Source organism: Chiloscyllium plagiosum, unplaced genomic scaffold (assembly GCF_037043375.1).
Source record: "Chiloscyllium plagiosum isolate Xiang-an unplaced genomic scaffold, Cpla_swu_hap1 HiC_scaffold_37, whole genome shotgun sequence".
In the NCBI taxonomy this organism is placed as follows: Eukaryota; Metazoa; Chordata; class Chondrichthyes; order Orectolobiformes; family Hemiscylliidae; genus Chiloscyllium; species Chiloscyllium plagiosum.
In genome coordinates this window covers 30,546,704-30,559,074 of record NW_028270175.1, presented here as the reverse complement: position 1 = coordinate 30,559,074, position 12,371 = coordinate 30,546,704, and the positions used below count along the sequence as shown (strand labels likewise).

General features: G+C 42.0%; 1 protein-coding gene across 4 annotated transcripts in view; it reads left to right on the top strand.

Moving 5' to 3' along the window:
* Positions 1–288: 288 nt before the first annotated feature.
* Positions 289–12,371, top strand: part of LOC122540228 (N-acetyllactosaminide alpha-1,3-galactosyltransferase-like) — a 41,646-nt gene continuing 29,563 nt past the window's right edge. For 2 of the 4 annotated variants that reach the window (XM_087980562.1, XM_087980561.1), the window contains exon 1: positions 289–696. In XM_087980562.1, the coding sequence (XP_087836688.1) occupies positions 641–696 (56 nt within the window). In that variant the 5' untranslated portion in view covers positions 289–640. Of the gene's footprint in view, positions 697–5,802; positions 5,887–12,371 lie in introns of all 4 variants that reach the window. The other 2 variants (XM_043675631.2, XM_043675630.2) reach the window with 2 other exon arrangements.

Sequence of the window (12,371 nt, the reverse complement as noted above, 5' to 3'; positions counted from 1 at the left end):
ATTAAGCTAAAAGGTGACATTTAAAATCCTTTCTGATACTGAAGAACAGTCATATTGGAACGAAATTTTAAAGATTTCTTTGTCCACAGATGTTGCTAGACCTGTGGAGTTTCTTCAGCACTTTGTTCCCATTCCAAATACCTTCATACACATACCTGAGCCAGATGATAGTGGTAAAACCTGAAACAGGTAAAGATACAACTTAATTACTGAGCGTTTGTTAAAAGTGGGGGGCGGGCAGAAGTGAGGTGGAGTTTACCAGTTGTAATTTTCATTTCAGTCACGCGGTCGACATTTTTTGGAGGAGAACAAACCTCAAACAAAAACTCGCAACATAATCGTTTCTTTTTTTAAAAAAATTTGATTGCTGTTCTGTGTTCGCTGCTGTTAATTCCTTCCACAGAGGTACATGCCCTTTAATCGTAAAAGCCGAGGATATTCTCTCCTAGTTATGAATCTATCAACACTGCCTGTAGGCTGAATAGTGTCTAACAGATCGGTGTAGTTGGATTTTGATGAGCTCTCCCAACTGGGTGAATTCACAATCAAACTTCTGCTTCAACTCTGCACAACTGGAGGCAACAGTTCAGAAAGTGGAAAGGCTGCAAGGTAGACTGATCTTATTTCAAGAGGGATCTGTATGTTTTTAAAACTAAAACTCCCTTTAATGGCTCCAAGGTGGTTCTCCCGTGTAAAGTGAGTATTTTTTTTATTTGTACGTGTCTGAATTATTTTTAAGCTTTTGGACCTATTTCTGTCTGTCTGACCCACAATATCTCTCACTGTTTTAAAGATTATTCGGAAAATTAAAGACGCTACAGCAAGGATTCTGAGCATTTTAGTTCAGATGGTTTCAAAGTGCAGGAGAAATTAATTTTGTTTTTTATGAGTTTTCAGCAGGGAATACTTTTTTTTCCTGCAAATATTAAATAGCAGTTTGGAGAGATCAGAAGAGCAGTGCACGGGCTACATTTTAAATGTGAAAAAGTCGGTGTTGGGAGGATTTGGTTTGATGGCATTTAGTTTCATTGTTTGTCTTTGGTTTCTTACCCACTGGCCTCTTTTTCTTTTAAAAAATATCAAGTTACACAATGAGAGAAAGGTGTCTAACTCAATGTCTTCTGTATGGTAGAGGATACAATCAAAAGGGACCTCTGTAACCCGTCATTGTTTGAAACAAGTAAATGAAGCGCACTGTTTGTGATTTGCAGTAAATCCAGGTTTATCACCTTTTTGTTTCGTTGTCAAACTATTCTGGTTAATTTGGATCAATGTGGTCGAGAACTACTTCAAATGGGGGGGGGGGGGGGAGCGGAGGGAATGGATGTTTTTAATAACTACAACTTTTAACACCTATAAATGAGTTATCTTCAATCTCTTACAACACACATTTATTTTCCCCCTTCCCTACTCCAAAAGTGAGTGGGCACTTGTTGCCAGCACCTCTTCCTTTATCAGCCTCAGCTTTCTTCGAGCTCTGCCCTTGTGAACATAATGAACTCATCATGAACCACATATCAAATTTGGGAACTGTGTGTTTGTGATTTCATGCAAAGCCATTGTATTTACTTATCTGCACTGTAGTCATTGCACTTATTCTAGTGATCACTAGTTTGGTCACTCTCCTAGTACATTCCTCATTCTCTTTGAAAGAGTTTTAACTTGCTCAGAAATACTATTACTCACCTTTGACTGTTGGGACTTCAACTCGGGCTTCCTGGTTCAGAGGACACTACTGCTTTGCCACAACAGCCCTACAGTCGTTTTTACTTTGTAAATTTTATGCAAAACAATTTGAATTGAATATTTTGAGCTGTTGGAGCAAATTTATACATTTACAGTGTTATGTGTCATGAGAAAAGAGAGCATTTAACCTCAAATTTGAAGTCTGTTAAACTTTTTTTTAGTAGATTTGTCTCCGACAAAACTTCCTTCCAATCTAAACAAAATTCTGCAGATGTTAGACATCTGAGGTAGAAACAGTGTGGTGGTGAAACTCAGGAGATCTGGCAGCTAGAGAAAACGACTTAACTTCAAGAAATGGTAAAAACAATGACTCCAGATGCTGGAAACCAGATTCTGGATCAGTGGTGCTGGAAGAGCACAGCAATTCAGGCAGCATCCGAGGACAGGCAAAATCGACGTTTCGGGCAAAAGCCCTTCATGCTTTATTCCTGATGAAGGGCTTTTGCCCAAAACATCGATTTTGCCTGTCCTCGGATGTTGCCTGAATTGCTGTGCTCTTCCAGCACCACTGATCCAGATTCAAGAAATGGTGTCAAGTTGGACTCAATGTTAACTCGCTATCTCTCTCCATAGGTGCTGCAGGAGTTTCTTCAACACTTTATATTACTTTCTTGCTGTTTTTAGAAAAGACCAGAATTGTGTTTAATAAGCAAAGGAGCTTTTGATTTATCCATTGTTTATTTTCATATTATCACTGTAGAAGCCTGTACTAATTATAAACTCTCTTGGTAATTTTAAATTCTCTCACTCTCTTGGTAGTTTCAAATTCAATTTCGATTTGACTGTCCTTGTATTTCAAAATTCTCACCTTGACCTTTAGATTACCCCATGGTGTTGCTCCTTATTTCAAAATTTGCTTTCAGTTCAACAGCCTTCAGATACATCCTGAGCCATACAAATTTAAATCACTCCATAATTGGTCACAGTGCCTAGGCCCTACCTGTTAGTGTTCCCTCTTTAAGTCTCCCTATCTTTTAATCTCTTTCTCTCCCTCTCTGAGAAGCTACTTAAAACCTATCTCTTTGACTGAACCTTTGGTCTTTTGCCTCAGTATCCCCTTCTGACTTGGTATCAAATTTTATTTTGCTGAGGGTGCCTTGTGACCAAACTAAAAGTGTTGTGAAGATGCAAGCTGTTGTTCAGAAAGATGTTATTAGTAGGTCCTGCATTCAAATTTGCATTAACTGAGGTAGTTGGAGAACATTGCTGAATCAACAAGTTCGAATTATTCTCTCTCATTTGTAATGGAAATGAGCAACGGTTGGCTTTTACCACTGTTTTATATTCAAGGAAAGTTTTCAAAGAATAATTGTCAAAGCCTGAAAAGAAATTGCTGAGTATCACTGCTGTTAGCAGACTGGGATGTTCGACTGTATCTCCTCAATTCCAGTGTTGAGTCCATGAATATAAAAGTAGGTGAAGCAGCTTTTCCAGCGACAGCAGTCCCTGGGTGGCAGTTCTGTCAGAGGAGAGTTCCAGAAAATTGGAAGCAGACCCTTGGCACTCATTTGCAGTTCTTGACTGAAGAATCAAATTTTACTTTTGGAAGAGAGGGGCAGAGTTTTCCTAGAGCTGTTTTACAAAACAAATCAGCTAAGTGTTCTGTGACTGATGGTGGCTGCTAGTTGAACATCCACCTCTGCCATTATCGTGCAGTGAATCTCCTGTCCACCACAGAGGGATTTCAGATTGAAAGTAGTGTGTAGGGTGTTCTGAGGCATCCATGATCTAGGTTTGGCACCAAGTTCCAACAGCATTGCCCAACTAGTGTCCAGCTCCAATTATTTACTGCTTTTGATTTTCAGCTAACCTTTTTCTTTATTGAAAAGAAGCTTGCTCTTGGTGTTCATGTGAAAACTGCAAGGCTGCATTTTTGTCCGCAGTTACTGTTGAGGACTTTCAGAATTGCTGCTTTTAGGTCACCATGGTAATTGGTCTGCTGGAGGGATCCTGTACTGCAATGTTCAATGGAGTTCTACATAAGTAGGGCACTGACTTACTTATAAAAGGTCAATGGATTTCCCTGACAATATCTCTGAAACCTGCAGAGTTAGTTATTACCTGGACCAGTTTTTTTTTATTGTTATATATCCCTCCAATTTGCAATGACCATAAACACCAGAAGTTACAAAGTCGAAAGTTACAAAGTGAACATGTTACCACAGTAATTATTTTGAAGCAACTGAATTATTGTGTGCCAGAGCCCACATTCTACGTGGTGGGCTACTCTCAGTGAAAATGTTGATGTGCTCATATGCCTCAGATATCCGTGGCTGACATTGAATCCTTCATCTTCAGCCATGGGTCTCTGGAAACAGTGATAGCTAGTCACACCCTTCCTTTGCTATTCCAAAGTATGACCTGTGAGTTGAAATAGCTAAGGTGCCCTGAATCACCAATGGAGACTTGTCTGTGCTCTCTTTCTCTCTAACTTGTGCTCATGTGTGCATTGCCCCTCCCTTGCTTCACCCTTTGTGACATTTGGTAGGACGGAAAGCATGTTTTATTTCCCGGGGCAACGTTTTGGCTTTCAGAGATTCCTTTTTCTTGTTTTCACGAACTCACTTGTTAGCTGATCCAGTCATGTAATGTTTTAGTGTTGATGTGGGGAATTTGGACTGAAGCAGAATTAGAAGAATTCATCAAATCTCCAATTACCAATTCACCATTCAACTTCAAGCTACAACTCACCTGAAATTCTCTCAACACCATGGTATTTCATTTTAGTACAGGACAATAGGCACGCATTTTTCTCAGAATAACTAATAGACATCTGCGCATGTAAAGCCTTTTCCCTAAACACACCTTCCACATACTCTGAGATCACAATTATGGAGTGGCAGAGGCTGAGTGATGACCTTAGAGGTTTATAAAATCACGAGGGGCATGGATAAATAGTCAAGGTCTTTTTCCGCAAGGTAGTGGAGTCCAAAACTCAAGGGCATAGGTTTAACGTGAGAGGGAAAAGATTTAAAAGGGACCTAAGGGGCAACATTTTCATGCAGAGGATATGTTTGGATAGAACGAGCTGCCAGAGGAAGTGGTGGAGGCTGGTATTATTACAACACCTAAAAGGCATCAGAATGGCTATATGGATAGGAAGAGTTTAGAGGGATATGGGCCAAATGATGGCAAATGGGACTAGATTAATTTAGGGGAAATTATCTGGTCGGCATGGACGAGTTGGATCGAAGGGTCTGTTTCCGTGCTGTACGTCTCTGACATTCTTATTGTGTAGGTACAAAGAGACTGGAACATTTCAAACATGTAGTGTACCAAACATTATATGGCCACCATTCCCAACCCTTCCCATTTGCAGCCTCTTTTCCACACTCCTTCCTTTTGCAAGCCTGGTTACCTTCTCTCTTTCTTCTCCCACTCCACCCTCTTGCAACTGAAGAGTGATTAGATAGAGATAAATATGATACAGTAAGAATAACAGCAGTTGTGTACTGGATCCTGAGAAATGAGAAGGAACAGTCTGTACCACAAAGAGAGATGTGCTCCTTCACAGTACAGCATGTATTATCATGTAAATAAAGAGTGTTGCAGGAACTAATCAAATACCAATGATAATCACTTTTAGCAGAGGAAATCTTCATGCAGTAGACCAGTGTTAGCTGACATGATTCTAAATAGAATTCAATAGGGGGGATCAGAAACACCACTCTCCAACCTCTCTCTCTCTGAAGCTCCTTTCATCACAAAACCCTCAGAACTCTCACTTTTCCAGCAACAGGCCTGGACTCTCTTCTGCTGCTTCTCTGGCAACAGCCCCTGGCCGATTCTGAGGGTGGGTGAGTGCACCAGTTGAGGTGAAGGATGCAATGTGAACCACCTGATGTGTCTGTTCAGAGGACTGTTGCTAGCACAGATATGATGGGCCTGTATCTTTTCTATGGTTCTATAGTTCTTCTGGTTCAATATCTGGAATAACTACATTTTAGATGGCATGGCTTGTGGAAGAAAACAGCAGTGAAGATGGGATCAGCTGAAGGAGCTGTCCTGTGTCTAAGATTCACCCAGATGTCTGACTCTGGCTGTTTGTTTATTCAGATACCTGGTGATGAAATGGAAATTCATTTTATTATTCCTCACGATCTTCGTCATCAATCCAGAATTGGGCCTCGTTTTCTTCAGGTAGGCCCTTCCTCTTCCTGAGTCCTGGAATGCTGGGTTAATAACTTGTTTCCCTGAATTTTCACAATGGTGGTTGAGCTCTTCTTGGCCTTTGTGTGCCTATTTTAGGCTAGTAGTGAGTGTGACTCTTCTAATCATTATTCAGTGACATCCCCTGGAAAATATCTTGATGAATATAAGACTGGTGTCAGCCAAGATTGTTCCGACTGTAAAATAAAGCATTTGATATTTGCTTTCTATGTGCAGGTAAGTGGGCAAATGGTTTTATTTTGTACAAGTATCTGCCAAAAAAAGTCAATTTCAAGTGAGGGTATCAAACCTCTAAGTCAAAAAATGTGGTGTTGGAAAAGCATAGCCGGTCAGGCAACATCCGAGGAGCACGGGAATCAATGTTCGAACATAAACTCTTCATCAGGAATGTTGGAGGGGAGTGCTCAAGGTGGCTGAGAGATAAATGGAAGGAGGGATGGGGCAGAGGGGAAGGTAGCCGGGAATTCAATAGGTAGATGAAATTGGGGGGGTGATGGCGAGGAGAGGGTGGAGCGGATAGGTAGGAAGGAAGATGGACAGGTAGGACAGTTCAAGAGGGCAGTGCTGAGTTAGAGGGTTGGATCTGGGATAAGATGGGTACAGAGGAAATGAGGATACTAGTGAAATCAACATTGATCCTGTGTGGTTGGAGGATCCCATGGTGGAAGATGAGGCATTCTACCTCCAGGCGTTGGATGACTAGAGTTTGACGGTGAAGGAAGCCAAGGATATCTTTTTTTTCTTTGCTGACAGAAACAATTGTGGTTATGTTCTGCAACTGTGGAGTTGAATTTGTTTGACACAATTCTAGAAGTCAGGTCGTCACAAAGGACAATACCCCTTTCTCTGTAGCCCCAAACTAGGACTTGCGATAACCAAACTAGGAATGATGAGGAATCTAGCACTCAATTACCCCTGCTAATGTAGGAGTGTGGGCGCCTTGTGATCACTGAGCTAGGATGGCATAGTGCTGATGTGACAGGAGGCGTTAACAATGGGTGTACTGAGACAAAATTACATTGATTCAGAGGTTCTGCTTTGTTCTCAGATGGTGAAAATATGTGGGATGGCATTTTAGCCTGAGGATTAACTTTGACAAATCAATTGTATGTATCTCTCTTGTGTGCTCTCTCTCATGACTGATAACAGACAGATGAGAAAGGTGCTGGAAAAGCACAACAGCAGTGGGGGCAAGTGCAGAAGCAAGTAGGCGGCACGGTGGCAGTGGGCGGCACGGTGGCACAGTGGTTAGCACTGCTGCCTCACAGTGCCAATTCCCGCCTCAGGCGACTGACTGTGTGGAGTTTGCACATTCTCCCCGTGTCTGCGTGGGTTTCCTCCGGGTGCTCCGGTTTCCTCCCACAGTCCAAAGATGTGCAGATTAGGTGAATTGGCCATGCTAAATTGTCCGTAGTGTTAGGTAAGGGGTAAATGTAGGGGTATGGGTGGGTTGCGCTTCGGCGGGTCGGTGTGGACTTGTTGGGCCAAAGGGCCTGTTTCCACACTGTAAAGTAATCTAATCTAATCTAATCTAATCTAAAAAGTAGATAAGCACGTAATTCTTATGGTTTTGCCGGTGCCATCCCAGTACTGGTTGTTTTCCTGGAGTTGGGTTCGGGGATAGAAGGGCTCCCCCCCTCCCTGCAAGTGGCAGGCAGCCAATTCAGGTAGTTAAAAGGCCAATTACTAGTAGCCTCAGGACATGGTCAGTCAAATGGATGTAGCCTGTCAAAGACAAACAGGTCAATCAAGCTTTGAAATCACACCTGACCACAGCCGTGGCCATTCGTTCATTGAAGGCTTTACAAGTACTACCTCAGATGGAGATGTGACAGTCTTTTCCTTGGCTGTGAAGATGAGGGTCCAACACCTACAGCTGCAGGACTTATTAATTTTGATCCTTCAAACTTTAAGACATCACCCATTGTTGTTAGTTGGATGATGAACGTGCTGTCAAGGTACTAGTTATCCCAATAAGGGGAAATTAGTATTGGCAGCCATTCTCAATGAGGTGCAGACTCCTTTTTGCTGTTGATGTGACACAGAATCCTGCTGTGATATAACGAGATTCATCATGATGTAACTGATAATGTGAGTCTGATATTTGTAAGAGAGAAAACACCAGCCTGGAATGAGTATGTGAACAGAGAGGTCTTCGACACTACACTAGGGACCATTGCTTAATAAGCTATGTATAAGTTTAAATGAAGAAATGTATATACATAAGGAGTTAACAAGTCAGGCTTCAAGATAAAGATCAAGCAGCCTCAGGCACTATGTATATGCAGACATCCACAGACCATCATTCAAAATGTGTAGGTGGTTGTTTGTTTGTGTCCAACTATCTCAATGCCAGGGTGTTGTTCAAGTTTCTCAAGGTGGTTTCTGAGACCCAGGAATCTTCAAATGCTGCATCAATGATCTTCCGTTCATCATAAAGTCAGTGGCGGGATGTTTGATGATTGGACAGTCTGCAGTACAATTTGTACCACCTCAAACCCATCAAACAGCCTGTTCCAAAATGCAGCAAGACCTGAACAACATTCAGGCCAGGCTTGACATGTAAAAATCAAATCATGTGAATGATCATCTCAAATAGGACGAGACAAATTTATAATCTCCTCTCGATGTTCAATGGTGTTAGCATCACAGAATCACTCACTATCAACAGACTGTGAGTTATCCTTGACCAAAAATTGAACTGGACCAGCCATGTCCTGTAACTGCAAGAGTAGGTCAAAGGCTAGGAATTCAGAGATGAGTAACACATCTCCTTGTTTTCCAAAGCCTCTATACAATCTACGCAGTACCATTCAGGAAGGTTATGGAGTACTCTCCACTTGATTGGATGAGTGTGGCTTCAATAACACTCAAGAAGCTCGACACCACGGAAGTCAAAGCATCCCACTGGTTGATACCCCATCTACAGCTTCCACGTCTACTCCCTTCACCACGGACACTCAGTAATAGCAGTGTGTACCATCGACAAGATGCACTGCGACAACTCACCAAGGCTCCCTGGACACCTTCCAAACCCCCCACACACACAAAAAATGGTGGATGGGAGAATATCCTGGCTATAATAGAGCCATAGAGATGTACAGCATGGAAACAGACCCTTCGGTCCAACCCGTCCACGCTGATCAGACATCCCAACCCAATCTAGTCCCACCTGCCAGCACCTGGCCCATATCCCGCCAAATCCTTCCTATTCATATACCCATCCAAGTGCCTCTTAAATGTTGTAATTGTACCAGCCTCCACCACATTCTCTGGCAGCTCATTCCATACACGCACCACCCTCTGCATGAAAAAGTTGCTCCTTAGGTCTCTTTTATATCTTTCCCCTCTCACCCTAAACCTATGCCCTCTACTTCTGGACTCCCCGATCCCAGGGAAAAGACTTTGTCTATTTATCCTATCCATGCCCCTCATAATTTTGTAAACCTGTATAAGGTCACTTCTCTTTGTTTTTGAGTTTTTTTAGTGTAGGAGCTGATTTCCTCACTTTCTTAGAGCAGTAATTATTGTTTTTATAAATTTTCTTGTATTGTTTTGGATATGTTTTTTTAAAAATAAACATTCAAAACGCCAATACTTCAAATGGGAGAAAAAAACACGAGTGAGAGACAAAGTTTTGGGAGAGTGATCACATGGAGAGGTCAGAGAATAGCGCTAGAAATCAACAAAAATATAATTTTCTTTTTCAAGAAGATATTCAGTTTTGGATCACTGGGACCTCTTCTGGGTAGAAGCAACTTATGTTACAAGGGCAATTAGAAAGGGACCAATATCCCCCAGGCGGGGAGATTTGCTCGTGCTACAGAGGAGGCTTTAACAAGGTAGGTGGGTGGGACAAAGAGAGATAAGTCTGAGACTGGTACAGCAGAGAAGAGGAGCAAGTTAAATAGTCAAGGTAGGCAAGAACAAAGCAGAGAATGGGGTAAGATTGATAAATTTAAACAGCATTTATTTCAATGCAAGAGGCCTAATTGCTAAGGCAGATGAACTCAGGACATGGTTGGGAACATAGGACTGGGATATCATCACTATTGTAAAAATGTAGCTCAGGGAGGGGCAGGACCAGCAACTTAATGCTCCAGGGTATAGATGCTGCAGGAAAGATGGGAGTGGGGGCGTGGTATTTTTAGTTTGGGATAACATTATGGCTATACTTGGGAAGATACTCTTGGGAGAATGTCTAATGAAGTTATTGAGTGGAACTGAGAAATGACAAAGGGATGATCATCTTATTGACATTGTACTATAAACCCCCAATAGTCAGCAGGAAATCGAGAAGCAAATATGTGAGGAATTCTCAGATATCTGTAAGACTAATAGGGGATGGGGGATTTTTTACTTCCAAACATAGATTAGGACTGCCATAGTGTTAAGGACTTGGATGGAGAGGAATTTGATCAAGAACATTTTCCTATTCAGAATGTAGATATACTGACTTGAAGTGCAAAACCTGACCTTCTCTTGGGAAATAAGACAGAGGAAGTAACTGAGATGTCAGTGGGTGAGCACTTTGAGGCTAGTAATCATAATTCTATTAGCTTTTAAATAGTTATGGCAAAGGATAGACTTGATCTAAAAGTTAAAGTTCTATATTGGAGTAAAGCCAATTTTGATGGTATTAGGCAAGAACTTTCAAGTGTTGATGGGGGAGGTAAATGGGCAGTTGGAAAGTAGGAGGCCACTAAAAAATGAGATGAGAGTTCAGAGACAGTATGTTTCTGTGAGGGTGAAAGGCAAAGCTGGTAGGTGTAGGGAATGCTGGATGATGAGAAAAATTGAGACTCTGGTCAAGAAAAAGGTGGAGGCATATGTGAGGCATAGACAGTTGAAATCAAGTGAATCCCTAACAGTAGGGACAGTAGGTGTATCCTCGAGAGGGAAAGCAGGAAGGCAACAAAGGGGAAACAAGATATCTTTGGCAAATAGTGTCAAGGAGAATCCAAAGAGATTCTACAAATACACGAAGGGAAAAGGAGTAAGTAGGGAGAGAATAGGGCCTCTTAAAGAGCAAGACTGTCTGTGTGGAACCGCAGATGGGTGAGATACTAAATGAGCATTTCATGTCAGTATATACCATGGAGAAGGATATGGAAACTGGAAAACTTGGGGAAATAATTAATGATAGCTTGAAAAGTGCTTTATTACAGAGGAGGAGATGCTGGACATCTTAATACACGTAAAGTTGGGTAAATCCTTGGGACTTGATTGGGTGCATCCCAGCACTTTGTGAGAAGCTAGGGAAGAGATTGCTGGGCTCCTTTCGGAGATATTTGTATCATCGATAGCCACCGGTGAGGTGCCAGAATACTGGAGATTGCTAACGTGGTGCCATTATTTCTGAAAGGTGGCAAGGAAAAGCCAGGGACCTACAGACCAGTGAGCCTGATGTCAGTGATGGGTAAGTTATTGGAGAGGATTCTGAGGGACAGGATTTACATGCATTTGGATAGGCAAGGACTGATTAGGGTAGTCAACATGGCTTTGCGAATGGGAAATCATGTCTCACAATCTTGATTAAGCTTTTTGAAAGAGTGACAAAGAAGATTGAAGGCTGAGTAGTAGATATGGTCTATATGGGCTTCAGCTAGTCATTTGATCAGGTGCTGCACTGGTTAGCAAAGTTAAATCACATGGAATCCAGGGGGAGCTAGCCAACTAGATACAAATTTGGTTTGAAGGTAGGTGACAGAGGGTGGTGCTGTAGGGCTGTTTTTCTGAATGAAGGCCTGTGACCAGTGGTGTTCCTCAAGGATTGGTGCTGGGTCCTCTGCTTTTCATCATTTATATCAATGATTTGGATGTGAATAAAGGAGGTATGGTTAGTCAGTTTGCAGATGACTCCAAAATTGATGGTGTAGTGGACAGCGAAGAAGGTTACATCAGTGTACAATGGGACCTTGATCAGATGGGCCGAGGAGTAGCCGATAGTTTAATTTAGACATATGTGAGGTGTTGTATTATGGTAAGGCAAATCAGGGCAGGACTTGTACAATTAATGGTAGGGTCCTGGACAATGTTGTCAAACAAAGGGACCTAGGGGTGCAGGTGCATAGTTCCTTGAAAGTGGCATCGCAGATAGATAGGATAGTGAAGAAAGCATTTGGCATGCTTGCCTTCAATGGTCAATACATTGATTATCTGAGTTGGGAAGTCATGTTGTGGCTGTACAGGGCATTTGTTAGGTTACTTCTGGAATGCTGCATTCAGTTCTGGTCTCCTGCTGTGGGAAGGATGTTGTTAAACTTGAAACGATTCAGAAAAGATTTACAAGGATGTTGTTGGGATTGGAGGGTTTAAGCTATAGGGAGAGGCTGAATAGGCTGGGGCTTTTTTCCTTGGAGCATTGGAGGGTGAGGGATGACCTTTATATAGGTTTATGAAATCATGAGGGGCATGGATAGGGTGAATAGAGAAGGTCTTTTTCCCAGGGTAGG